Source organism: Pantherophis guttatus, chromosome 11 (genome assembly GCF_059756535.1).
Source record: "Pantherophis guttatus breed Tessera chromosome 11, ASM5975653v1, whole genome shotgun sequence".
Taxonomy (NCBI): Eukaryota; Metazoa; Chordata; class Lepidosauria; order Squamata; family Colubridae; genus Pantherophis; species Pantherophis guttatus.
Genome location: NC_142073.1, coordinates 11,697,776 through 11,724,772, shown reverse-complemented (window position 1 = coordinate 11,724,772; position 26,997 = coordinate 11,697,776). Strand labels below are relative to the sequence as shown.

Sequence of the window (26,997 nt, the reverse complement as noted above, 5' to 3'; positions counted from 1 at the left end):
TATAGAGCACCAGAACAACTATACACAAGAGCAGTTTTTTCTCGAATGCCATCACTCTGCTAAACAAATAATTCCCTCAACACTGTCAAACTAATTACTAAGTCTGCATAACTATTAATCTCATCGTTCCTATTACCCATCTCCTCCCACTTATGACTTTAACCTTGTTGCTGGTATCCTTAAGATTTATACTGACTGTTTCCCTATGACTATCATTAAGTGCTGTTACCTTATGATTCTTGACAAATATATCTTTTCTTTTACGTACACCAAGAGCGTTATGCACCAAGACAAATTCCTTGTGTGTCCAATCACCCTTGGCCAACAAAGAATTCTATTCTATTCTATTCTTACCATTTTTAACGGGGTTTTGTTGTTTTTGACTGTTTTTGTCAGGGGTCTCCAAACTTGCTGGCTGAGGAACTCTGGGAGTTGAAGTACTCAAGTCTTAAAGTTGCCAAGTTTGGAGACCCCTGGTGTTTGTTGTAATTGTTTTGATACTTGTTTTTGCTATTTTATTTGTGCCCGCTTCCCAGAATCATGTATTCAAGATGTATAAATTACACACAAAGAAACAAATCAGAGCTAAATAATAGTGTTTGCTTCCAATTGTCGGAGACAAGACCTCACCCTTTTCAAAGCTCCCTGACCATCTTTCAACCAAATTGGTATCTTTGGCATGAAATAAGATTAGAACCTATCCCCAATGGGTGGAGGAAGTTTATTAAAAGTTCTAAAAGGTGGGTGTTGCCTTTGGCTTATAATTGTCCCTTGTACAACGAGAAGAAGCATTTGAAGCAAATCTTCAAGAAGGTTGGAAGCAGAAGCTGCAGCTCCGGGAGAGATGGCAAAATCAATGGATTTCTACGTTTTCAGCGTTCTGGTGACAGGATCCGATCGGGGGATCGGTCTGGGTCTAGTGAAGAGGTTTCTGGAGCTGCCCTGTCCACCCAAATGGATCTTCGCTACAGCCCTTGACCTGGAAGAAGAAGAAACCAAGGTAAGAATCACTTGATGGAGCAGGATGGTGGAGTGCAATAACCAAGAATGGGATGATCCTAGGTGCCCCTTCCCACTTGGCCATGAAGCTCCTAGGTGATTTGCAGCTTCCTGAGTATCTCTCAGCCCACATGTCCCCCCCCCCCTCACAAGGGTTGTGGGGGAGAAGAATTGTATATCACAGTGATGGCAAACCTTTTCGGCATCGAGTGCCCAAACTAGAATGTATCACTTTTAAAACTCTGACTGACTTTATTACAGAACTACCGTACCTCTCCCTGGGGGTATTTGCCTCTCCTACCAGCTTGGGTACGGTGAGTGCACTCCAAGTCTGTCCCTTTAATAATTAGATAATTAGATTATCTAATTAGAACTGCAGAAAAAACAATTGCTACCAACTTGCCTTCCATTGAGGACCTGTATACTGCACGAGTCAAAAAGAGGGCTGTGAAAATATTAACAGACCCCTCACATCCTGGACATAAAACTGTTTCAACTCCTACCCTCAAAATGATGCTATAGAGCACTGCACACCAGAACAACAAGACACAAGGACAGTTTTTTTCTGAATGCCATCACTCTGTTGAACAAATAATTCCCTCAACACTGTCAAACTAGTTATTAAGTCTGCATTACTATTAATCTTATTGTTCCCATCACCCATCTCCTCCCACTTATGACTCTATGACTGTAACCTTGTTGCTGGTATCCTTAAGATATATATTCCCTATGACTATCATTAAGTGTTGTACCTTATGATTCTTGACGAATGTATATTTTCTTTTATGTACACTGAGAGCATATGCACCAAAGACAAATTCCTTATGTGTCCAACCACACTTGGCCAATAAAGAATTCTATTCTATTCTATTCTATTCTATTCTATTCTATTCTATTCTATTCTATTCTATTCTATTCTGTTACCAGGCAGGATTTAGGAAGTTATAGCAGCACCTGCCCTGTGGAACACACACTGCCCAAGATCCAGCTAGACCCTACCTACCTAGCCTTCTGGATGGCCTTGAGTTAGCATGACCCTGGTCAGTCTAGACATTGCTACATGGAAAAGTGTTTGTTTCGAGACCCTGGGAGTTTTTGATGCTTGTATTGCCTCTTTATGTTTTTATTGCTGTTTTGGCGAGATGCCCAGAGTTCTGGTCTATAAGATGGGTGGCCTTACTAGTCTTTCAAATAGATAAATATATATTTTTTGTTTGACATACTTTTTTTGTTCACTGTTCATTTTGATGTTGCCCTCTTTGGAACGGGATTCAATTCATTGCCCTATCAAAATAAATTTTAATTCTGAGACGAAAAAAAAAAAACCCCAACAACCCTTTTTCTTCTCCTTCTCCAGGAGGTAAAAGAGATGGTATGCAGACATCCAAACTTGGTGTTATTGCAACTAGGTAAGTTTCAAGAGCCAAAGGCAAGTTGGACAGATGTTGTTCTATAGAAATACTCCGAAATCCAGCTAAAAGCCATTTTGAAATTAACAGAGTCTGCAAGATCTCTGGTGAAGTTCACTATGGTTTGTGTGGGTTTCGCTAATAAGTTGCGTGACCTCCAGTTATGTGGTTTCTGAATTAGCAGAATATGTTATGGGTTCTGTATCTGAACTGGTTGACAATAAAGAACTAATCCCTTAAAACAATGCTTGAAGACAATCCGTGTCACAGCTTGTCTCTGATTCCAGAAAGAACAAATCCCTTTATTAGCAGATTAACAGAGTTCAAAGGGACCTTATAAATCATCTAATCCAACCCGCCCACTCAAGCAGAAGACCTTACACCATTTCTGACAAATGGCAGTCCAATCTTTTCTTGAAAGTCTCCAGTGATAAAGCTCCCACAACTTCCGAAGGCAACTTCTGTTCCATTGATTGATTGTTCTCCCTGTCTGAAAGTTCCTTTCAGAAAGGTTGAATCTCTCTTTGGTCAGTTTCCATCCATTATTCCTTGTCTGGCCTTCAGGATTCTTGGAAAATAGCTTGACCCCCTCCTCTCTGTGGCAGCCCCTCAAGTATTGGAAGACTGCTATCATGTCTCCCCGGTCCTTTTCTTCACTAGACTAGCCAAACCCAGTTCATATAACTGTTCTTCATATGTTTCAGCCTCCCCTAATCATCCTGGTTGCTCTTCTCTGCACTCTTTCTAGAGTCTCAACATCTTTTTTATAGTGTAATTATATTTTAATATAATTATATTTTGATATATATATATATATATTTATAATATTTAACTTCAGCCTCACTTTGAGTCTAATGTTTAGCAGAGTGCCACTGTTGGTGATCCTCAGCTACTTGTTTCAGGCGGTGACTTTTTGCACTCCATTGCTAATATTCTCACACATATATTGAAGTCAATACTTTCAACAGTTTGGGCCTGGAATCTGTTGAGGTGCCACTCAAAGGAGCTATTTGGTTGTATGGATCTTCTGAACTTCCATCAAATGTCTGATGAACAACTTTGAAGGGCATTTTGTACAGTACAATGTTGAAAAACTCTCATCATTCCTCAGATGTCACTATCCTTGAGAGCATCCAGGCAGTTTTAAAAGAAGTGGAAAAGTGTGTTGGAGACGATGGGCTGACCCTCCTCATCAACAATGCTGGCAGATGGTTCTTTGAAAATCTAGAAAACGAGAATGCCAAGGATATGCAGACTTTATATTCAATCAACACCATCGGACCACTGCAAATGAGTCAGGTTTGTTTATTCTTTAATTTTTTTTGAAACCACATTTGAGCAAAGTACCTTATATTACAGAGATGCCCAACCTTGACAGCTTTAAGACTTATGGACATCAACTGCCAGCATAGCTGGCTGGGGAATTCTGGGAGTTGAAGTCCACAAGTCTTAAAGCTGCCAAGGTTGGATATCTCTAATATATTATTTAACACAAAATTAAAAAAAAAACTCGGTATAAATAAAGCAGAATGATAATGAAAATGAGTAGAAATGGTAGAGTGATTTCAAAGCAGGTGGAACATCCTAGAGCTACGGTACCTGCTTGGGGTATCTTAGTCAGAAGAACTTCTTCAAGGCTACTGTGACCATTGGGGTTAGAATCACCCATAATCCTTCAGAGTTAAACACAGCTTGACACAATCCTTAGGAGATGCGGTGGCTCAGTGGCTAAAATGCTGAGCTTGTCAATCGAAAGCTCAGCAGTTTAGCAGTTCGAATCCCTAGTGCCACGTAACGGGGTGAGCTCCTGTTACTTGTCCCAGCTTCTGCCAACCTAGCAGTTCGAAAACACATAAAAAATGCAAGTAGAAAAATAGGGACCACCGTTGGTGGGAAGGAAACAGTATTCTGTGCGCCTTTGGCATTTAGTCATGCCGACCACATGACCACGGAGACATCTTTGGACAGCGCCGGCTCTTCAGCTTTGAAATGGAGATGAGCACCGCCCCCTAGAGTCGGGAATGACTAGCACATATGTGTGAGAGGAACCTTTACCTGACACAATCCTTAAGCATATCGAGGCAACCTTGTACAAGGTCATCTGGGATTGTTCAGATCCTTGAACTCTGGGGAAATAGATACAGTTCTATGCAAGATAAGCTCCATCAGGAATGGACTTGATCTCCACCCACGTAGCTAATTCCGTTTCCATGTGACCTTGACATTAATAATGGTGAAGGGAGGTTACACATCCCTTCTTCAAAAGGCCATTTATTGACCCAAGTAATCTTCACAACTATTGATCAGCTTCCCATCACCCCTTTGTCAGGAAGGTTATGGAAGTATGTGGTAACAAGGAAATTATAGAGAACTCTTAAGGGTTCGTTAAAATGGGGTCATCATATTATAAGATCATTCTTTTGATGGTATCACCCAAGTAGATTTTAGATTATTTTAGAGTCTATAACTCTAAAATAATCCCGAGCATTTATGATTTGGTTCAGAAGAAAACTGGCAAGTACTATAGCTCATGTAGAATTGATGTCGTGTTTGGGGTCACACTTGAAAAAGAGAGGATATACAGGGATTGTATTACAGTGATGACACTGCAGTTGTCGGCTAAATTGTCAACTCTTTCCCCCCCCAAGTCTCTGGAGATTCTCAGCCATCCAGATCTTGATTGTCTCAAAAATGCTTTTTCAAAAGGCAACTGGACTACTGTGTTTCCCTGAAAATAAGATCCTGTCTTATATTTTTTTGAACCCTGAAATAAGCGCTTGGCCTTATTGCCATGCGCTCAAAAGCCCGATTGGGTTTATTATCAGGGGATGTCTTATTTTGGGGGAAACAGGGTATGTTTTTTCCTTGAGGAAGAAGAAGATGTTTCACACCCACAAAACTATAAGCAGATATAAAGAGAAAAATGTGTTTCCCAATGTTGGTATTTGACGGTATTCAAATACAGGAGGTATTCAGCCTCCTGGATCTCAGTATTCCAAAACCTGCAAATAATTGCAATCATGGCGAATATCTGTAGCTCCAGATGTAGGATGAGGGTAAAGGTTCATTCTCCAAGCTTGTGGGTTGGTTTCCGAAAGAATTTGCTGGAGGAGGTTTAACAGGAAACTCAAGTTGTCCACCCCTTGCACTCTTTCTACTTGAACGTCTTCCAGAAATTCACACTCCACCTAAGTTGGGGCTTTAGAAACATTTTGAAGGTACCCTATAAAAAACTTCAAGCTGATGTTGCCCACCAGCAGTCAGCTGATCTGGCAGTAGATTCGGACAGTGAGGAGGTTGGGGAGGAACAGGGGCCAGTCCTGGAGTCTGGGGAAGGCTCTGATGAGGCCTCTGCATCGGAGGCAGAGAGGGGGCCAGAGACATATGACAGGTATCAGCTGCCTTCAGAGTCAGACATCAGTGAGGCAGACGAACAGCTGAAGCTTGTTCCCAGTGTGCGCATGTGCAGGGTTGCCTTCGAAGGGAACAGCTAAAGAACAAGGATCAATTTGGGAGTAAGGCCACAGGTGGACGATGAATGGCCCCTCCCAGAGGGAATAAAAGAGGAGTGGAGTTTGCAGGAGACAATTAGTTCATTCCTGAATTCTTGCCAAGTATGGCAGCGTCTGAAAAATATCGGCCTGGCCACTCTCCAAGCCTGATAAAGGTCGGTAATTGTGAAGTATTTTGAAAAACTGTGGGAGAGGAAAGACTTTGCTGGAGAGGAACTCACTGTAAATTAAATAAAAGGGGTTTATCGGGATGAGGATTCAGCTTTGCTGCTGGGGAAGCCTAGGTCAGAATACAAGTGATCTGTCAGTCAGCAGCTGGATGGCTTTCTGAGGATTGGAGATCATCTTAAGATGATAGAAGACCGTCTTGGCTATCTGATGCACAGCTTGTTTTCCCAGACCTAACTTTATCCCCTTCTCTCTTTTCATCTTCTTCCCTGCAAGGCCTTTCTACCCCTGTTGAAGAAGGCAGCCCGGAAAAGTCCAAGGCAAGGGCTGAGCACCAGCAAAGCGGCTATTATCAATATTTCCAGTTCCCTTGGCTCAATGGAGGTTATGCTTATTTGGGAGAAAGGACAAGCAGTTTCATACCGTTGCAGTAAGGTACCTAACGTGATTTCTATCTGGATTTGCCTGCACGTAGTTGGAACTTCCTTTTTCGGTCATTGCTGTATCTGTCCCCACATGAGCTGTGGTGGCGCAGTCAGAGATGGGGCAGCAATATGCTGACTCTGTAAACTGCTTAGAGAGGGCTGTAAAGCAGTATATAAGTCTAAGTGCTATTGCTATTGCTACATGCTTGTCCCTTAAAGAGTAATTTATTGGTGACTGTTGAGATTTGGAATGGTTTGGAAAGACGAGAAAATAGGGACATGTTCATGCAGCTCAATTTTGTTCTGTAAACCATGTTGCATAGGTTTTTCTGCTAGCGCAGAGTGCAAATGCTCTCTCGCGGTCTTGCACACACACACATACACAAAACCTATGTCCAAATTTAAATGGGCTTTGTTTCAAAACGATTTCATTTACAGACGAGACAGACTGATGTCTAGTGTCAAGGCTGAAATTAAGAATAGAAGGAATTGCCTAGAACCACTAGTTTTTCAGAAATGATTACTGTTTTCATTCATTGTAAAAACAAAAATCGGGGGGAAAGTGGGAATGTCTGGAATATAAAGTATGCTAAGCTGAGAAAACGTTCATTCCAACATTAGCCATTTAGATGGCTTTGTTTTAAAAAGCCAGAGAAAGTTTTTCACAGGCTTTGATGAAACTCCTGATCTTTGCTGTTGAAATAGTTTGCAAAAAAACCCACCATGATCTCACATGCAGATATGATCAACAGTCCAGAAAAATCAATATGGGGGAACTGGATGAAGTTAGCTGGGATTGAAGGTGCAGGAACCAGTGTTCTAGTCCTCAACATTCAAGCTGTAGGGATGCCCATGATTAGCTGAGTGCCTGTCTCAGACAACATAATACAATATAATCAAAAAGCTCTCCTTTTGTGATCCTGTACTCCTTTAATTTGTGGTAGAATCAGGGTGATTGAATGGAGTTGAGTGTTTACTGGCCGGATCCCCTTCCTGACGCCATGTGGAGTTCACAGCAAATGTTTTTTTTTTCTTTGAGCCCTAGGAGAGAAACATCTGCTGCTACCTAGGATTGAACTCTCAACCTTCCATGTGGGAGGCAAACATCTTCACCACTCAGCCATCATGCCATTCAATACAATATAATCAATTAGATACCTATTTCTTTGCTAGCCAGAACTATCCATACGGTGGGCTTCCTTCTCCCCTCTCCTCCTTTGCGTGATAACATCATTGTTTAGTAGTCCAGTTGTGGTGTGTTGCCTCCTCCTTTCCATCCTGGATCAGGATAACAGTGTAGCCCCATGATGGCGAACCTATGGCACGGGTACCACAGGTGGCACGCCGAGCCATATTGGTGGGCACGTGAGCTCAGCTCCAGCACGCATGCGTGCGCCAGCCAGCTGATTTTCGGGCCTTCTGGGCCCACCAGAAGTCAGGAAGCACACTGTTTCCGGCCTTTGGAGGGCCTCTGGGGGGTGGGGGGTGGGGAAGGCTGTTTTTGCCCTCCCCAGGCACCTAGAAAGGCTCTGGACCCTAGGGAGAGCAAAAAACAGGCCTACCGGGCCCACTCTGCCATCACATGCCAAAAGCGGGTGGGGCGCAAAGAATTATGGATGTGGGCACGGGTGCGTGTGAACCCACCGCACTCCACCCGCTTTTGGCACGCGATGGCAAAAAGGTTAGCCATCACTGGTGTAGCTTAATATACACAAGTGATTTGTCTTCATTTTCATCTCCATTTCCTACTTCAAAGCATGCATTTTCTTTATATCTATGGAGATTCTCAGACAACCAAGTCATGGTTGTCCCAAAGGCGCTTTTTTTCAAGAGGCAACTGGAGTTTCTGGTTTTTCTTCGAAGATGTTTCGCTTCTCATCCAAGAAGCTTCTTTCCTTATAGTTCTTTCTTTCTTTCTTTCTTTCTTTCTTTCCTTTTTGCTTATGCAGGCTGCTTTAAACATGCTCACCAAGTGCCAGTCACTTGAGTATTCAACCAATGGGATTCTGACGGTAGCCATCCACCCTGGCTTGGTAAACACAAGTCGCAACCCCTACGTAAGTCTTTTAATCTGGAAAAAGAAATAATGTATTTATCCATGGACTCTGGGTGAATAATTTAAATTATATGCCCTACGGTCATTTTTATGAAAGATTACAAATGCAAAAAATAAAAAGTCATAGCAAACTAAAAAAAAGAAAAGAAAAATAGGTGCAAAGAAGAAAAACGAAGAGAAAGAGAAGAGAAAAACAAAAATATAGTAAAGAAAAAAAATCAATTTCCATTTCTGCCTAGGATCTAAGGAAGGTTTCACATGTTCTACTGTCTGACAGATTTCTAAGAGAAGGTTTATTGAAAATTGGGAAAAGATAATTTGCTAACTTGAAAAAGTATGTTTTGGAAAACATCTTGGCATGCAGTGTGCTGAACCTTCATGGGGTAACACAAATCATAAGAGTTCTGCTTTAAACTATTAAAAACAAATCCTTTGACTTGCAAAACATGCTTGCCCTGGTTTTGTTTAATTTACTCTATTAACTCGAATTTAAGAATTTATGGAATACATTGGACTATCACCTGATCACAGAGGCTTCATTCATATACCTTTCTAAATGGAATCAATCAACATTTGATTGGCCAGTTTAATACAAATCATTCTCTATATTAGAGATGAACATTTATGATCAAGAAGTCCAACTAGATTCCACTGATCTGCTTAAGTGAGAATTCTGGGCTGGGCAGGACTGATTCTTTAAACCTTATGAGATTCTTTCTTTGTGGCAGCCGGAAATCACTGTGGAAGAGAGCACACAAGGCATCGTGACTGTGTTGTCCAAGCTTTCCGAGAAGGATAATGGGACCTTTCTGGATTGGTTGGGTCGTTGTGTTCCCTGGTGATCCATTAGTCTCACCCTTATGTCATTGGTTCATAATCCGCTGAGAGCTGATGGGCCCTTCAATAAACTGCTTTCTGTCATTAAAGTTCTCGTTTTGTTCTTTCTTTCACAAGATTTCAAACATCTGCATATACAGTGGTACCTCAGTATTTATTGTTAATTGGTTCTGGGAGGTGAAATGAGTATCAGAAATGATAAGTATCAAACAAATTTTTCCCATAAGGAATAATGTAGTGAATCACATGGCAGCTGACACCGACAAGAGCTGACACTCTAACTTGTGTGTTGAATACCAAACAAACAATGATTACCGGGACAAACATTTTCATGTCAAAATGCATCGGGTGTCAGGCTTCTATGCTATCTCAAAATAAATGAACTTCCAAACTGCCAATCCTTAAGGAAATTTTCTCTTTATTTGAGTACAGCAACCGGATCATGACTCTGCGCGGTCAGTACTGACCTTTGCCCCCCAATCCCTCCCTTTCTGATCCCCAATTCTCTGCTTCTCATTGGCTATCTTCCAAGTCACTCTCCTGATTCCTTTTCCCGTCAGTTCACAGGAATGTTTTCCCCCCCCCCTCATCTCCAAGGAGACCGAAACGTCAAAGGGATTTAGCAGGCAAAAGTTCAGGCTTCATCCTCCCTTTTCTATGTCAGCGCTGAGACGCTGACATCGGGTACCAATATCGATGAGTTGAGTACCAAGGAACTGCTATACTATTAAAAACATTTTGTAAAGAAAAAAGTAAGAGCACCTAACCAAATTAAATTCAACATACCTTAGATAAAAGTAAGGTTTTACACCTAGGTAAAAAAAACAAAAAACAGCTGTATAGGTATAGACTAGGTCAGGGCTGTCAAACTCCTGGCCCACGGGCCGAATGTGTCACACGCTGCCACGCCCACTCCCAGCTTAGTGAAGGGGAAAAGAGTCCCAATACGTCACGTGATGCCGTTGTGACAACGTGAGTTTGACACCCCTGGACTAGGTCAAACTTGGCTTAATGCCAGAAACTGCAAGAGGGATCTTGGAGTCCTAGTGGACAATCACTTAAATATGAGCCAACAGTGTGCGGCCGCAGCCAAAAAAAGCCAATTCAATCCTAGGCTGCATTAATAGAAGGAGAGAATCAAGATCATGTGAAGTTCTAGTACAACTTTACAAAGCCTTAGTAAGACAACACTTGGAATACTGCATCCAGTTCTGGTTACCACGATATAAAAAGATGTTGAAGCTTTGGAAAGAGTGCAGAGAAGAGCAACAAAAATGAGTAGGTGGCTGAAGGCGAAAATGTATGAAAAATGGTTGCAAGAATTGAGTATAACTAGTCTAAGAAGGACTGGGGGGGTGGGACATGATACCACTGTTGCAATATTTGAGGGGCTCCTACAAAGGCAAGGGGATCAAACTATTTTCCAAAGCACCAAAAGGCAAGGCAAGAAGCAATGGATGGAAACTAAACAAGGAGAGAAGCAACCTAGAACTAAGGAGAAATTTCTTAATAATGAGAGCAATTAACCAATGGAACAGCTTGCCTACAGAAGCTGTGAGTGCTCCATCACTGGAGGCTTTCAAAAAGATACTGAGCAACCATTTGTCTGAAATGGTTGAGCAGGGGGTTGGACTAGAAGACCTCCGAGGTCCCTTCTAACTCTATTATTCTACGCTCTATATAGGACCAACAAAGATTATTTTAGGTTTGGAGGTCAGGAAGACTGACTAATGTTACAAAATACATATTTAGGATTACATGTGCAGTATCAATGCATGAAATACAGAGGTCCCTGTATCTCAGGCGAGAATCATGCTCCACTCATTTCATATCCTTTCAATATGCACTCATAGACCCAACGACTCCTTGTACATTCAATATCATACTAAAAATACAGATAGTAAGAGAGAAAGGGAGGAAAATTGGGATATGTTGTTGTTAGTCAATGTCTATCCCAAAGGTGCTTTTTCAACTGGACTTTCTGGTTTTTCTTTGAAGACGTTCCACTTCTCGCCCTAAGAAGCTTCTCCAGCTCTGAAGAAGCTTCTTGGATGAGAAACAAAACACCTTCAAAGAAAAACCAGAAAGTCCAGTTGCCTCTTGAAAAAGGACCTCTGGGACAACCATGTCCTGGATGACTGAGAATCTCCATAGACATTTAGCTAATGGCTAGTTAGATGAAAGGGAGGGGACCGATTCCCCAAATCTCTTTGTAGGCAAACTTCCTCTTTCTGACAACTTGGTCCCATCTTTTCTACTTCATAATTGATGGTATTTAGGCTGGTGATCACCGTAAGCAGGAGTGGGCTTCAAAAATGTTAGCAAGGAGTTCCCTGCTCGTTTGCTGGGTGGGCGTGGTCATGGTGGGCATGGCCTAGTCAGTCTCCTGCACCACACTGGAGGTGGGGCGCATTTTTGCCCTCCCCGGGCTCTGGAGGCTTTCTTCGAGCCTTTGAGAGGGCGAAAACGGCTTTTTTTTTTTTACTTTTAAAAGCATTTTTTTGGCCGAAGAGGTTGTAGAAAAAATGCTTTTAAAAGTGAAAAAAGAGCCTCTGATGATCGCGCGGCTCAGGTAGGCATGGCGAGGGAGGGCGCAGGGATTTTTGCTACCGGTTCTCCGAACCACCTGCCTCCATCGCTACCGGATCGGGTGATCTGGTCCGAACCGGGAGCATTTCACCCCTGCCCACCTATATACATATTTGCCCTAATTATAATTCACCCTTTTGCAGCAAGGAAAATGCTAAGCAAAACAGAGACTGAGTTTCATTCTATTTAGCATACAGTTCACCTTTTCTTGTCTTCCTTAAATTCTATTCACTAGTAGAAGACATTTAATTTCCTTAAATTCTATTCGCTTTAGTTATGTATTAACTTATTTTTAACACTATAATTGCGGTGTTAGTTTTTTCTTCAGCATAACATTCTTTTTTTCTTTTCTTCAGCAACAAGAAATAAAAATTAAAAAAGCATCGCCATCCAAATAGAAAATAGAATCAAAAGAGGAAAATAGAAAGCAAGATTAAGGCAGAATGCATGAAGAAAAAAAGTTTAAAAATATAATTAAAATCTAATTCACATTAACGTGATTCATGACACCTCACTGATTTTGTATCCTCGCAAGCTACTCTCACTTCCACCCCATAAATACGCTGCTTCGTGCATTTAATTTCAACTTATTTTAGAAGGAATATTGAAGAATTTTAAAAGGGGAGTTAAAGAGTGGGAGGGATTTTTGAATTTAATAGTAAGTTAGTATATGTTAGCTTATGTTTGCTAAATGTTATATCCTGTTTTTGCCCTGGGAAGTCGGGGTGGGGGGTGGGTGAGGGGAGGGGAGGTTGAGGGGTGCTGGGGATAAAATTGTTTTATGATTTTTAATAAAATAAAAAGAAAGGCAAATGTATTAATAGAGAAGTAAGAAGAAGAAGATATAAAAGATGTATCCGATGATATGTTCAATGATTGATTATGTATTGTTTGTATGTTTGATTATAAAAATAAAAAACTTTTGTATTAAAAACAGAATATATTCTTCAAACACACAGCTATAAACACATATATGCAAATACATATACACACACACAAACACACATAAACACACACACATTTATGAAAAAAAAATAAGCAATTTCAATAGTTATCAAACAAACTCAGTGCCCCCTTTGCTCTTCAATATTAGAAAACCCCCTTCAGCTTCTTATCCAATCCCTTTTCAGCTGGAATTCCAGAAATTCAGAACCCATCATTTCACCTTTTTTTTCCCATTTCCAGAAAAAAAAAGTCTATAAAGTTTCCAGACTTTAAAAAGACGAAGTAAAAGTACTTTGTCTTTTGTCTCTGTCCAAATAGATCATGGGTGCCATTTCTGCCAGTTCTGGCATTTTCACAATCCATTCTTCCATGGTGGCTGATTCAGTATTTCTCCATCCTTGTGCAACTCATTTGGCAAATCTACCTACTATATACTTGTACCTGAAGTGGTAAAGGCCACGTGGGCAATGAGCTGCCACTCCTTCCGTGATTGGGGGAGGGGGAAGATGCTGCCTAGGGAAAGGTAAGTTCAGAAAGGATGTAGCAGATGGTTTTTTTCTTCTTCTCTGGTCTACTTTGAAGAGATGACAGGTTCTAAGGTGATCTAGTTCTTTGGTGGCACTTCCCCGTGGAAGAGGAGAAGGCTATGAAAAGAGTGGATGTGCCACAATCTCTAGGTTCAGACAGGCTTTAACATGAAGAATGACATGTAAGGCTAAGCATGCTTATCCACCCTTTGTCCAGCGATGAATTCAGGAACAGGACTGCCCTATACATTATATTACAGCTGAGGATGCAAGTAAATGATAGACAAATTTTGTAGAGCAGTGTCTTCTCTTCCTTCCATCCTGAACGTTCCTTCGGTTATAACAAGCAATGTTGCTTTCTTTAATAAGTGGATTGTGGTGAGGCAGCCAGACAGTCACTGGGAGTTGGCAGCAAACAAATTTGATAATATATAAATAAGGTTCCTCAGAAGATCTAAAGGTGGGTGTTCCCTGCTCCTTATAAAGTTGCTTCCCCATAGTGAGAACATGCATTTGAAACACACCTTTGAGCAGGTTGGAAGCAGAAGCCGAAGGTCCTTGAAGAGATGGCAGAGCCAGTTGATTTCTGCATTTTCAGCGTTCTGGTGACAGGATCCAATCGGGGGATCGGTCTGGCTCTGGTGAAGAGGTTTCTGGAGTTGCCCCGTCCACCCAAATGGGTCTTTGCTACAACCCTTGATCTGGAGCTAGAAGACAACCAGGTAAGAATCACTTTAGCAGAAGATGGGTTGGAAATAGTGGATCATAATTTGAACTGAGGATAAATGTCAACGTTGCATTTTGAGCATCCCAGGAATATTCTGACAGATGTACGTTTACACACCAATTATATTCTTTCCTTTTGCAACAGGCAGTGCTAAGTAAAATGCAGATTGAGTTCATTCTATTTAAACATATAGAGTTCCCCTTTTCTTTTTTCCTTTTCCTTAAATTCTATTGACATTGGTTATTATGTATTAACTTTTTTTCACTGCATAATCCCCATTGTTTTTTCTTCTCTATAGCATACTTTTTCTTTTATTCAGGCAAAAACATTTTTTAAAGAAAAGCAATGTCGTTCAAAGCAGAGGAATAGAATAAGCAGAGGAAAGTAGGAAGCGACATAAATTAAGGCATAGGGCAAGAGGTCGGACAGTGAAAAAAAGTTTTAACTAAATTTAATTCACATCAATAAAATTCATGTCATCTCTCTGTAATTTTTTTTACCTTTGCAAGCTCCCTTTACTTCCACCCCATACATACTCTGCTTAATGCATTGTATTCCTACAAAACAAAATGTAGGTAGATCAATTTGCTTGGCACTAAAGGGATGTTTTGGTCCTAACTGGGCAGATAAACATTGGCAAAATTTTTACAAGATAATACTCAAAATTCCAAAGGTGCCCCCTGCCTCAAAAGTGGAGGGGACTCCAGTGCTGAGCCATTCACCAAGATTTACACCTGGTCAAATTAACAAAATGGCTTCCTACTATAATTAGCTCTCTTAGTCTTCAACAATGGTAGTTGGACAGACTGCAATCTTACAGTAAGTTCAAAGGAAAAAGCTTTGACCAGCAGTAGAGTATGGAAGGTTTTGGGGAAGCAATATCTGGTTGGATTAAGTTGAATGGGTATGATCCCATGTTGCGTTAAGCCTTATTGTGATTTTTCAAACTTTGCTCAGTCATCTAATGAAGCAGAAATTGCATACCTTTCCTGCTTGCTCTGGCTTTTGAGAGTCTCCTCTTTGACATTCCGCTCACATCCTTGTCTGTGAATTTTAACTCACCGAAAAATTACAATCTTTTTTCCCCTTCCAGGAGCTAAGAGAGTTGGTTTGCAAATATCCGAATCTGGTGGTGTTGCAGTTAGGTAAGTTTCAAGGGCCATGTGAAAATGGAGCAAATATGGTATACAAACATCCAGAATAATCAATTCAAAGTTATTCTTGGAATTAACCAAAGCTGTAAATATCATTAGTTGGGTTCAAGAAAGTCAGCTTCCCAGAGAGAAAAGAGTTTAACTCTCTGGAGAACAGCTTTCTCCAGAGAACGTTTTAAACAATGGGGTGTCATCAGAGGTGGCATTCAGTCGGTTCACACCGGTTTGGGCGAACCAGTAGGGAAAATTTGACCTGGTTCACCAAACCGGTAGCTACCTCTGGCTGGCCATACCTCCGCCCTAGTTGCTGCTCGCTTTCCCCACCCAGCCAACGTTCGCTCACCGCGCCTGCCTGCTCAATGCTCATTCCGCCCATCCCAGCCCTATATATATTGCCTTCGCCACATGGCCCATCTGATCACCTCACCAGTTGACTCCACGCTTTGCCTGCTCAGTTCAGCTCATCAAAGGTAAGCATGCTGCCCACTAACTCTTTGCCTTGCATAAGGGGCCAGGGCCCCAGGGACGCAACATTGCCCAAGGCCCCAGAGCCACAACCCACCTCGGCTGGGTCAGGATACGTGCCATTCCCGGGTCCGGCCTTGCTCCAGAGCTGCCGCCTACTTGCCGCCTTGCTTTGTTCTTGCTTTGCTGCTTTCCTTCTGATACCCCCCAGGCTCTGAAATTCTGAGGATGAATCTCTCGGAATGCTATTCCAGAAGGTGGTTAGTTCCATGAAGAGACCCTGAGATCTGTGGTTTCAGGAAGCTCTTCCCTTGCCATTCTTGAAACTCTGTGTTGCTGATGTTGCCAAAAATATTGCTTTTCCTTAGATGTCACTAAACCTGAAAGCATCCAGGCTGCTCTGAACGAAGTGCAGAAATGTGTTGGAGAAGCTGGGCTGACCATCCTAATCAACAATGCCGGTACTTGGGCCTTGAATGATCTGCAAACAGAAAATGCCAAGGATATGATGCGAGTTTATTCTGTCAATACCATTGGTCCACTACAAATGAGTCAGGTTCGTTTATGAATGAAATCCCTTCCAGTGCAAGGAAGACTGCTTTAATTTAGCAGTTTTCCTGGCTGTGCTCATATCCGGGGACGTCTATGAAGGTCTTGGAGAAGTCTATGAAGGGCCCCTTGGAAAAGGAGACAGAAGACCTTTTCCTGTCATTGCACAGTTCCTTTCCCTACAAACAACTACAGTTCCTTCTCTTTTCTTCTCTCTACAAGGCATTCCTACCCCTGCTGAAGAAGGCAGCCCAGAGAAGCCCATGTCAAGGGCTGAGCACCAGCAAGGCAGCTGTTATTAACATATCCAGCAGTGCAGGCTCTATTGAATGTATGGGTTATTGGGACCAATTGAAAATAATTGGATACCGCTGCGCTAAGGTACCTAGTGAGTTTTCTATGTGGACCTGCCTGCAGATAGTGGGATCTCCCTTTTCATCCATAAGTGCATCTATCTATGCCTGTGTGTCCCTTAAGATGCATTTCTAACCAATTACTGAGATACAATCTTGCATGGAGTCTCAGCTCTGGGTCAGCAATGATGCCTTACCAATAAAGGAGAATGTTTGCAGCTCAGGGTTGAAAGGAGGGGTCGTCCTTGGTGCTCTCTGAGCTTTCTTTCTTTCTTGCAGATATTTGATTACCCAAACTAGGTAACATCATCAGCACTGGAAACAAGCAAGCTCAGCGAGCACCAAGGACCCCCTCATGATGCTTTTGCTCTGTAATCTTTGCTCCTCTACAAATGGGGTTCCCAGATTTCGAACTGGTGAAGAGAGCATATGTAAAGATGCTTAGGATAGGATAGGATAGGATAGGATAGGATAGGATAGGATAGGATAGGATAGGATAGGACAGGTTAGGATAGGATAGGACAGGACAGGTTAGGATAGGATAGGACAGGTTAGGATAGGATAGGATAGGATAGGATAGGATAGGATAGGATAGGATAAAAATCTCAAGTGATGGAGCGCCCATCTTCTTTTGAGCTTTTCCTCACAAGAACTTTGTCCAAATTCAAATGTTCCTTTTTTAAAAACAGAAAAGTTTCATTTATTATTGAAAAAGATTGACCTTTAATGTAAGGACTGGGATTAAGAAGAAAAAAACATAACTTGAATGGGTGGTCTTTGTGCATTTTTGTTGGATGCTTATCCTACGGTTGGGTAGGTAATATATAGAAAACTATGTTCTGTAACTTTAACTGCTACAAAGATGACTAATTGGCTGTGCTAAGCAGACATAAAAGAAGGCAGGAAGTTCATTCACTTCTGCTCCTGCTATTAGAAGGTTGAACTGCTGAAAGGAACTGCGTCTGTGTTACTGAAGAGAACTGGAATTGTAAGCAAACTATGTTTTTGTGTTGAACCGTGATTATTTGAAGAAGTGTTATCTGTTTTGAGAAGCCAGGTTTGTTTTTTTTTACTACAAGTAAAGACTGTTTATTTTTCTTTAAACATTCAGAGTCTGTGAGTATCTGTGTGTTTTGCTAAGCAACGTATCTATTCGCTGTCTGGTCCGTTGCACCACTTTGCCTGAGGGCAGTTTTACCCTCAACAACTTTGGTGCTACAAAAATCTTTTTTGTCAAAGTGTAAAAGTGAAAGTATCATCAGGAAAGGAGAACAAAACCAATATTGGTAGGAATTGTTGCCTTGGGAAGATACAAATACTTCTTATTTGCAAACAACAACAACAACAACGACAATTTGATGGGATATTAATAGATTATTAATATTTTTCAGACTATAAAACGCATTTCCTGCCCCGCAAAAAAAGTTGGGTGGAAATGTCTGTGCATCTTATAGAGCGAATATTGCGGTTGGGGGGTTGGTGCTGTGCCAATCAGCTGTTCTAGGCGGTGGGGATTAACGCCGCCACCTATTGCCATAGCCCATTTGCCACGGCCTGTTTGCCATTGATCACGGTGATTGGCGGTGAACAGGCAGTTGCAAATGTGTTGCAGCTGCGAACAGGCTATGTAGAACGGGGCAGCAAACGAATGGGGGTGAACAGGCAGATTTTTTTTCTTGTTCTACTCCTCTAAAGCTAATGTGCATCTTGCAGTCCGGAGCATCTTATAGTCTGAAAAATACAGTAATTCATAGGCCTTTCCAGCCCCACATAACAGTTAACGTACAACATCCTGCTGTACACTATTTATCTCCAGGTTTTCCTTCCTTTTTCTCTTCGGTGCTTTCTGATCTCTTTGTTCTTTTCTTAACCCTGCAGGCTGCTTTGAACATGCTCACCAAGTGCCAATCTCTCGAGTATCCGGCCAATGGGATTATGAGTATCGCCATCCATCCAGGCTCAGTTAAAAATGCGGACAATCAAGATGTAAGGTTTTTTTCCTTCATGTTGGTGAAGAGATAACATATTCCAATGTATTCAGATATACATGTATTCCCAAAGACAGATAATAACGTATGACTTATCTGATCCAAGTCCCTGAAAGTTTTAGTATTCTGATTGTTTCAAGAGCTGTGGTGGCATAGTGGTTAGAGTGCAGTACTGCAGGATATTTCTGCCACCTTCCGGCTGCCTACAATTTGGCAAATTGAATCTCACCAGGCTCCAGGTTGACTCAGCCTTCCATCCTTCCGAGGTCGGTAAAATGAGGACCTAGATTGTTGGGGGGTAAGAGGCTTACTCTGTAAACTGCTTAGAGAGAGCCTGTAAAGCACTGTGAAGCAATATATAAGTCTAAGTGCTATTCCTGTTTGGTTTTTATTTTCTGTTTTGACAAAACAATGTGCTAGTGTAAAAATAAGAGTATATCAAAAACTTCTGTTAAGACTTTGCTACTATTTAAATAAAACATTGAATTAGATATAAAAACAACAAAGAAATGGACATTTTAGCTGAACTAATTGTACAAGCAGAACAAAATTAACCCTAAAAAGGTTAAAAATCCATTTCTTCGTAAAAGGAAATCTACCAAATCTTACCTTCTCATGTTTGAATCTCTTTTATTGGTGATTCTCTCTATTGGCTGAGCACTATTTCTGCAGGAAAGCATGTTCTTCTATATGAAATCCATCTCATGTGTAGCACTCCAAGGAGGGTCCACCCATTGAATTTGGATAATGGGGAGGCTTCACATACTAAAGGAAATAATAGACTTCTGCTTTGCAAATATTAGAAGTAATTTTGTTTATCACTACCTGCATTTGCAAGATGTGCTCCTGTGTGATTAACCTAATTTAAAAAACCCAAATTTAGGGATTTTCATGAACATTTTGCATCATCATCATCATCTTGACAGGGACTGGCCTTGCATACCTTCAGAAGCCAAAATGAGATTGGCCCGTTTCATACAAATTCGTCTCTCTTAGGATTGAACTGATTCTGCTGATCTGCATAGGTGAGGGTTCTGGGCTGGGCAAGACTGATTCTTTAAACCTCACGAGATCTTTTTTTTGTGGTAGCCGGAAATCAGTGTGGAAGAGAGCACGCAAGGCATCCTGACTGTGCTGTCCAAGCTTTGTGAAGAGGACAACGGGACCTTTGTGGATTGGTTGGGTCGCCCAATTCCCTGGTGATCCAGAGGTCTCACCCTTAATAGATCGAGCGGTGATGGAACCTCTAATAAACCACCGAACATCATGAAAATCTTTGTTTTGTTTTCTGTTTATTTCAGAAGGTTTTTTAAAAAACATTGTCCAATATTGGGGAGGTTGGGAAGACTTGATTCCAAAGATGTATAGAGTATGAACATACATAATACACCCACCCACCCACACACAAAGACACTCAAAAGAAAGTTGAGAAGCCAAGCAATAAAAGAAAAAAAAAAAGAAAGATAACTAAAGAAACAAAACTCAGGAAAGGTAAAGCAACTTCCAACCTTCTTTGCAACAAACACAATTGTCCTTCCACTCTTCTTCTAGATTACAAAATTCCTTCTGCCCCATAGTCAGTCCTTTTTCAGAACTCATCTTTTCACTTTTTTCCCATTTCCAGAAAAAAAAAGTCTATAAAGTTTCCAGATTTTATAGCACCCCTGACCTATTTGGACAGGGACAAAAGACGAAGTAAAAGTACTTCGTCTTTTCTCCCTGTCCAAATAGGTCAGGGGTGCCATTTCTGCCAGTTCTGGTATTTTCACAATCCATTCTTCCACGGTGGCTGATTCAGTATTTCTCCATCCTTGTGCAACTCATTTGGCAAATCTACCTACTATATACTTGTACCTGAAGTGGTAAAGGCCACGTAAGCAATGAGCTGCCACTCCTTCCGTGATTGGGGGAGGGGGAAGATGCTGCCTAGGGAAAGATAAGTTCAGAGAGGATGTAGCAGATGGTTTTTTTCTTATTCTCTGGTCTACTTTGAAGGGCTGACAGGTTCTAAGGTGATCCAGTTCCTTGGTGCCACTTCCCAGTGGAAGAGGAGAAGGCTATGAAAAGAGTGGATGTGCCACAATCTCTAGGTTCAGACAGCCTTTAACATGAAGAATGACATGTAAGGCTAAGCATGCTTATCCACCCTTTTTCCAGTGATGAATTCAGGAACAGGACTGCACTATATATTATATTACAGCTGAGGATGCAAATAAATGATAGACAAATTTTGTAGAGCAGTGTCTCCTCTTCCTTCCATCCTGAACGTTTCTTTGGTTATAGCAAGCAATGTTGCTTTCTTTAATAAATGGATTGTGGGAGGCAGCCAGACAGTCACTGGGAGTTGGCAGCAAGCAAATTTGATAATAAATGAATAAAGTTCCTCAGAAGATCTAAAGGTGGGTGTTGCCTGCTCCTTATAAAGTTGCTTCCCCATAGTGAGAACATGCATTTGAAACACACCTTTGAGTAGGTTGGAAGCAGAAGCCGAAGGTCCTTGAAGAGATGGCAGAGCTAGTTGATTTCTGCATTTTCAGCGTTCTGGTGACAGGATCCAATCGGGGGATCGGTCTGGGTCTGGTGAAGAGGTTTCTGGAGTTGCCCCGTCCACCCAAATGGGTCTTTGCTACAAGCCGTGATCTGGAGGGGGAGAAAAGCAAGGTAAGAATCACTTTAACAGAAGATGACTTGGGAAGAGCGATTCTGAAGTTGAACTGAGGTTGAATGTCAACCTTGCATTTTGAACATCCCAGGAATATTCTGACCGATGTATGTTTACACACCAATTATATTCCTTCCTTTACTTAGCAGAGCTAAGTAAAATGCAGATTGAGTTCATTCTACTTAAACAGTATAGAGTTCCCCTTTTCTTTTTTCCTTTCCCTTAAATTCTATTGACTTTGGTTATTATGTATTAACTTTTTTTCACTGCATAATCCCCGTTGTTTTTTCTTCCCTATAGCATACTTTTTCTTCTATTCAGGCAAAAAAACATTTTTTTAAAGAAAAGCAATATCGTTCAGAGCAGAGGAAAAGAATAAGCAGAGGAAAGTAGGAAGCGACATAAATTAAGGCATAGTGCAAGAGGTTGGAGACTGAAAACAAGTTTTAATTAAATCTAATTCACATCAATAAAATTCATGTCATCTCTCTATAATTTTTTTTTACCTTTGCAAGCCCCCTTTACTTCCACCGCATACATACTCTGCTTAATGCATTGTATTCCTACAAAACAAATGTGAGTAGATAATTCGCTTGCCACTAAAGGGATGTTTTGGTCCTAACTGGGCAGATAAATATTGGCAAAATTTTTACAAGATAATACTCAAAATTCCAAAGGTGCCCCCTGCCTCAAAAGTGGAGGGGACTCCAGTGCTGAGCCATTCCCCAGGATTTACACCTGGTCAAATTAACAAAATGGCTTCCTACTATAATCAGCTCTCTTAGTCTTCAACAATGGTAGTTGGACAGACTGCAATCTTATAGTAAGGATTTATACTTAAAAAGCTTTGAACCAGCAGTAGAGTATGGAAGGTTTTGGGGAAGCAATATCTGGTTGGATTAAGTTGAATGGGTATGATCCCATGTTCCGTTAAGCCTTATTGTGGTTTTTCAAATTTTGCTCAGTCATCTAATGAAGCAGAAATTGCATACCTTTCCTGCTTGCTCTGGCTTTTGAGAGTCTCCTCTTTGACATTCAGCTCACATCCTTGTCTGTGAATTTTAACTCACAGAAAAATTACAATCTTTTTTTTTCCCCTCCAGGAGCTAAGAGAGTTGGTTTGCAAATATCTGAATTTGGTGGTGTTGCAGTTAGGTAAGTTTCAAGGGCCATGTGAAAATGGAGCAAATATGGTATTATATAAACGTCCAGAATAACCAATTCAAAGTTATTCTCAGAATTAACCAAAGCTGTAAATATCATTGGTTGAGTTTATGAAAGTCAGAAAAGAGTTTAATTCTCTGGAGAACAGCTTTCTCCAGAGAATGTTTTGAACAATGAGGAATCGTGGTAAGTATCTGTGGTTCCAGAGTATTCCATTTGAAGAATTACTCTGCAGTTTTTCTATTGAAAGACTTCCACATATACTGTTGATATGGTCAGATGATCCGTGAATAAACTCATTTGTTGTTGTTGTTGTTGGTGGTGGTTGAAGTTGGGTCACGGTGGCTTCTTTGAGTTGGAGTAGATTGTTGTGTGACCCTCCCAAGTTAAAAATAGACCAACTGCTCCCCCTTCTAAGAGGTTGGCAGTCAGATAAAACTCCATGCATGGGCATCTGACATAAGGTAAAATCTGCATCTCTTTGTTTTGAGAAGGGAAGGAGACTGTACACAGCAATCTTTTTCAAAATTAACAGCTTAAGATATGTGGACTTCAACTCCCAGAACTGAACTCCCAACAGTTCTGAGAGTTAATAAACTGACGGAATCTCAGCTAGGTTGCCCAAGATTGTTTTAGCAGGCAAACATTTATATTAGTTCACAGGGGTCAGGAAGACCTCATGGGTATCTTTGTATTTTAATTATTTATTCAATTTCTGTAGCCGCCTCTCTCAATGCAACTGACTCAATTGTCGGTATGGGTATGAATGTTGCAGAAACAGTGTTAGTTGTCAATTTACGTAATGGGTTTGGTTTAGGCAATCATGACTTGGATGTAACGCCTAAAGACCATCTGAGTTAAACTGAGTTTAGCCTTATGTGGGAGTCAGTTCAGAGCAGAGTGACTAGTCAACTGATGTAATCATAGAAGGTCTTGCTTTGCTGCTTTGCTTCTGATACCCCCCAGGCTCTGAACTTCTGGGGATGAAGTTCTTGGGCTGCTATTCCAGAAGGTGGTTAGTTGCATGAGGAGACACCAAGATCTGTGGATTCAGGAAGCTCTTGCCTTACCATTCTTGAAACTCTGTGTTGCTGATGTTGCCCAAAACATTGCTTTTCCTTAGATGTCACTAAACTTGAAAGCATCCAGGCTGCTCTGAACGAAGTGCAGAAATATGTTGGAGAAGCTGGGCTGACCATCCTAATCAACAATGCCGGTATTTTGGCCTTCAATGATCTGCAAACCGAAAATGCCAAGGATATGATGCGAGATTACTCTGTGGGCGTGATTGGAACCCTACAAATGAGTCAGGTTCGTTTATAAACAAAATCCCTTTCAATACAAGGAAGACTGCTTTAATTAAAGCAAAAAAGATTGAGTCCTTGAATGCAGTACGACTCGTGGGCACAGTATCACTGTAGTGCCTCAAAACAAGAAAGTAGAAATTGTACATTGATTTGGGATCAGGTTGACACATTAGGGGTGGATGCTCCCTTTTAAGGAGTGTTGGAATGTAGCAGTTTTCCTGGCTGTGCTCAGATCAGGGTACATCGATAAAGGTCTTGGAGAAGTCTATGAAGGTTCCTTGGAGAAGGAGACAGAAGACCTTTTCCTGTCATTGCACAGTTCCTTTTCCTACAAATAACTGCAGGTCCTTCTCTTTTCTTCTCTCTACAAGGCATTCCTACCCCTGCTGAAGAAGGCAGCCCGGAGAAGCCCATGTCAAGGGCTGAGCACCAGCAAGGCGGCCATTATTAACATATCCAGCAATGCAGGCTCTATTGAACTTATGGGTTATTGGGACCAATTTAAAATAATTGGACACCGCTGCGCTAAGGTATCCAGTGAATTTTCTATGTGGACCTGCCTGCAGATAGTGGGACCTCTCTTTTCATCCATAAGTGCATCTGTCCATGCTTATTTGTCCCTTAAGATGCATTTCTAACCAATTACTGAGATACAATCCTGCGTGGTATCTCAGCTCTGGGTCAGCAATGAGTGGTCTTTGTGCATTTTGGTGCTACAAAAATCTTTTCCATTTTTGTCAATGTGTCAAAGTGAAAATGTCATCAGGAAAGAAGAACAAAACTAATATTGGTGGGAATTGTTGCCTTGGGAAGATACAAATACTTCTTATTTGCAGGAAACAACAACAAGAAGAATTTGATGGGATATTGCTTTGACAGGTCAGACAGATCATTAAAAATACCTGACACACATTTTCACATGCATGATATGCAGAATAATTAAAAAATACATTTCTTTGCTTTTGTATCTTCAAATATTTTTTTTAGTTCAGTTCTGGTGTAATTCATAGCCTTTCCAGCCCCACATGTAACACCTCTCCTACGCGAGCTGCACTGGCTCCCAGTGGCCTTCCGAGTGCGCTTCAAGGTGTTGGTTCTTACCTTTAAAGTGCTCCATGGCTTAGGACCTGGGTTCCTACGAGACCACCTTCTGCAACCGATAACATCCCACCAACCTGTACGCTCCCACAGAGTGGGCCTTCTCAGGGTGCCGTCACTAAAGCAATGTCGACTGGTGGTTCCCAGGGGGAGAGCCTTCTCTGTGGGTGCACCTACCCTTTGGAACAGGATACCCCCAGGGATACGAATGATCCCAGATCTCCGTACTTTCCGTCGTGCACTTAAGACCTTTCGGTTTCACCAAGCCGGGCTGGCATAAATTTTTCTAATTGTCTAAATTTTATGCTAGAAGACCTTAACTTAACTGATGAGCCAAATTGGCTTAATTATTTTAAATTGCTTCTATTTCACATTTATATATATATGTTTATTTTGACTGTTCACCGCCCTGAGTCCTTCGGGAGAAGCGCGGTATAAAAATTAAATAAGTAAATAAATAAATAAACAGTTGTGTACTATTTATCTTCAAGTTTTCTTTCCTTTTTTTCTTCAGTGCTTTCTGATCTCTTTGTTCTTTTCTTAACCCTGCAGGCTGCTTTGAACATGCTCACGAAGTGCCAATCTCTCGAGTATCCGGCCAATGGGATTATGAGCATTGCCATCCATCCCGGCTCAGTTAAAACTGCTGGCAATCCATATGTAAGATGTTTTTTTTTTAATGTGGGAAAAGATATAACACACTCCAATGAATTCAGATGTACATATATCCCCCCAAATAGACAATAACGTATGAATCATCTGACCTAAGTCCCTGAAAGTTTTAGTATTCTGATTATTTGGTTTTTATTGTCTTGTTCGATAAAACAATGTGCTGGTGTAAAAATAAGAGTATATCAAATACTTCTTTTAAGGCTTTGCTACTATTTAAATAAAACATTGAGTTAGATATAAAAACAGCAAAGAAATGGACATTTTAGCTGAACAAATTGAACAAGCAGAACAAAGTTAACCCTAAAAAGGTTAAAAATCCGTTTCTTCGTAAAAGGAAATCTACCAGATCTTACCTTCTCATGTTTGAATCTCTTTTATTGGTGATTCTCTCTATTTGCTGAGCACTATTTCTGCAGGAAAGCATGTGCTTCTATATGAAATCCATCTCATGTGTAACATTTCAAGCAGGGTCCACCCATTGAATTTGGATAATGGGGAGGCTTCATATACTAAAGCAACTAATTGACTTCTGCTTTGCAAATATTAGAAGTAATTTTGTTTATCGCTACCTGCATTTGCAAGATGTGCTCTTGTGTGATTAACCTAATTTAACAAACCCAAATTTAGGGATTTTCATGAAAGTTTTGCATCATCATCATCATCTTGACAGGGACTGGCCTTGCATACCTTCAGAAGCCAAAATGAGATTGGCCCGTTTCATACAAATCCGTCTCTCTTAGGATTGAACTGATTCTGCTGATCTGCATAGGTGAGGGTTCTGGGCTGGGCAAGACTGATTCTTTAAACCTCACGAGATCTTTTTTTTTTTGGTGGTAGCCGGAAATCAGTGTGGAAGAGAGCACGCAAGGCATTGTGGCTGTGCTGTCCAAGCTCTGTGAAGAGGACAACGGGACCTTTGTGGATTGGTTGGGTCGCCCAATTCCCTGGTGATCCAGTGGCCTCACCCTTAATAGATCGAGCGGTGATGGAACCTCTAATAAACCACTGAACGTCATGAAAATCTTTGTTTTATTTTCTGTTTATTTCAGAAGGTTTTTTAAAAAACATTGTCCGATATTGGGGAGGTTGGGAAGACTTGATTCCAAAGATGTATATAGTATGAACATACATAATACACCCACCCACCCACCCACAAAGAGACTCAAAAGAAAGTTGAGAAGCCAAGCAATAAAAGAAAAAAAAGAAAGATAACTAACGAAACAAAACTCAGGAAAGGTAAAGCAACTTCCAACTTTCTTTGCAACAAACACAATTGTCCTTCCACTCTTCTTCTAGATTACAAAATTCCTTCTGCCCCATATTCAGTCCTTTTTCAGAACTCATCATTTCACTTTTTTCCCATTTCCAGAAAAAAAAAGTCTATAAAGTTT

At 41.1% G+C, this 26,997-nt stretch overlaps 3 protein-coding genes across 3 annotated transcripts; all 3 read left to right on the top strand.

The window, feature by feature from the left end:
• The first annotated feature begins 794 nt into the window (after positions 1–794).
• Positions 795–9,495, top strand: LOC117670551 (uncharacterized). Its single transcript, XM_060681594.2, has 6 exons — positions 795–1,000; positions 2,357–2,408; positions 3,520–3,707; positions 6,365–6,523; positions 8,463–8,570; positions 9,298–9,495. The coding sequence occupies exons 1-6, from the start codon at positions 845–847 to the stop codon at positions 9,409–9,411; spliced, it is 777 nt and encodes a 258-aa protein (XP_060537577.1). The 5' UTR covers positions 795–844; the 3' UTR covers positions 9,412–9,495.
• Positions 9,496–13,916: 4,421 nt separating this feature from the next.
• Positions 13,917–19,968, top strand: LOC148112278 (uncharacterized). The gene is made up of 6 exons (XM_087877268.1): positions 13,917–14,189; positions 15,288–15,339; positions 16,182–16,369; positions 16,585–16,743; positions 18,594–18,701; positions 19,793–19,968. The coding sequence occupies exons 1-6, from the start codon at positions 14,034–14,036 to the stop codon at positions 19,904–19,906; spliced, it is 777 nt and encodes a 258-aa protein (XP_087733394.1). The 5' UTR covers positions 13,917–14,033; the 3' UTR covers positions 19,907–19,968.
• Positions 19,969–21,124: 1,156 nt separating this feature from the next.
• On the top strand, positions 21,125–26,627 carry LOC148112277 (uncharacterized). Its single transcript, XM_087877258.1, has 6 exons — positions 21,125–21,364; positions 22,469–22,520; positions 23,653–23,840; positions 24,208–24,366; positions 25,487–25,594; positions 26,444–26,627. The coding sequence occupies exons 1-6, from the start codon at positions 21,209–21,211 to the stop codon at positions 26,555–26,557; spliced, it is 777 nt and encodes a 258-aa protein (XP_087733384.1). The 5' UTR covers positions 21,125–21,208; the 3' UTR covers positions 26,558–26,627.
• Positions 26,628–26,997: the final 370 nt, after the last annotated feature.

What these genes read in the sequence shown, in the direction of transcription:
- LOC117670551 (XM_060681594.2), top strand. Translation starts at nt 845, where the DNA reads ATGGCAAAATCAATGGATTTCTACGTTTTCAGCGTTCTGGTGACAGGA. An exon ending in CTTGGTGTTATTGCAACTAG is followed by an intron (nt 2,409 to 3,519) that starts GTAAGTTTCAAG and finishes ATCATTCCTCAG; the next exon opens with ATGTCACTATCCTTGAGAGC. An exon ending in TTTCATACCGTTGCAGTAAG is followed by an intron (nt 6,524 to 8,462) that starts GTACCTAACGTG and finishes TTGCTTATGCAG; the next exon opens with GCTGCTTTAAACATGCTCAC.
- LOC148112278 (XM_087877268.1), top strand. Translation starts at nt 14,034, where the DNA reads ATGGCAGAGCCAGTTGATTTCTGCATTTTCAGCGTTCTGGTGACAGGA. An exon ending in TGGAGCTAGAAGACAACCAG is followed by an intron (nt 14,190 to 15,287) that starts GTAAGAATCACT and finishes TTCCCCTTCCAG; the next exon opens with GAGCTAAGAGAGTTGGTTTG. An exon ending in AAAATGCGGACAATCAAGAT is followed by an intron (nt 18,702 to 19,792) that starts GTAAGGTTTTTT and finishes TTTTTGTGGTAG; the next exon opens with CCGGAAATCAGTGTGGAAGA.
- LOC148112277 (XM_087877258.1), top strand. Translation starts at nt 21,209, where the DNA reads ATGGCAGAGCTAGTTGATTTCTGCATTTTCAGCGTTCTGGTGACAGGA. An exon ending in TTTGGTGGTGTTGCAGTTAG is followed by an intron (nt 22,521 to 23,652) that starts GTAAGTTTCAAG and finishes GCTTTTCCTTAG; the next exon opens with ATGTCACTAAACTTGAAAGC. An exon ending in TTGGACACCGCTGCGCTAAG is followed by an intron (nt 24,367 to 25,486) that starts GTATCCAGTGAA and finishes TTAACCCTGCAG; the next exon opens with GCTGCTTTGAACATGCTCAC.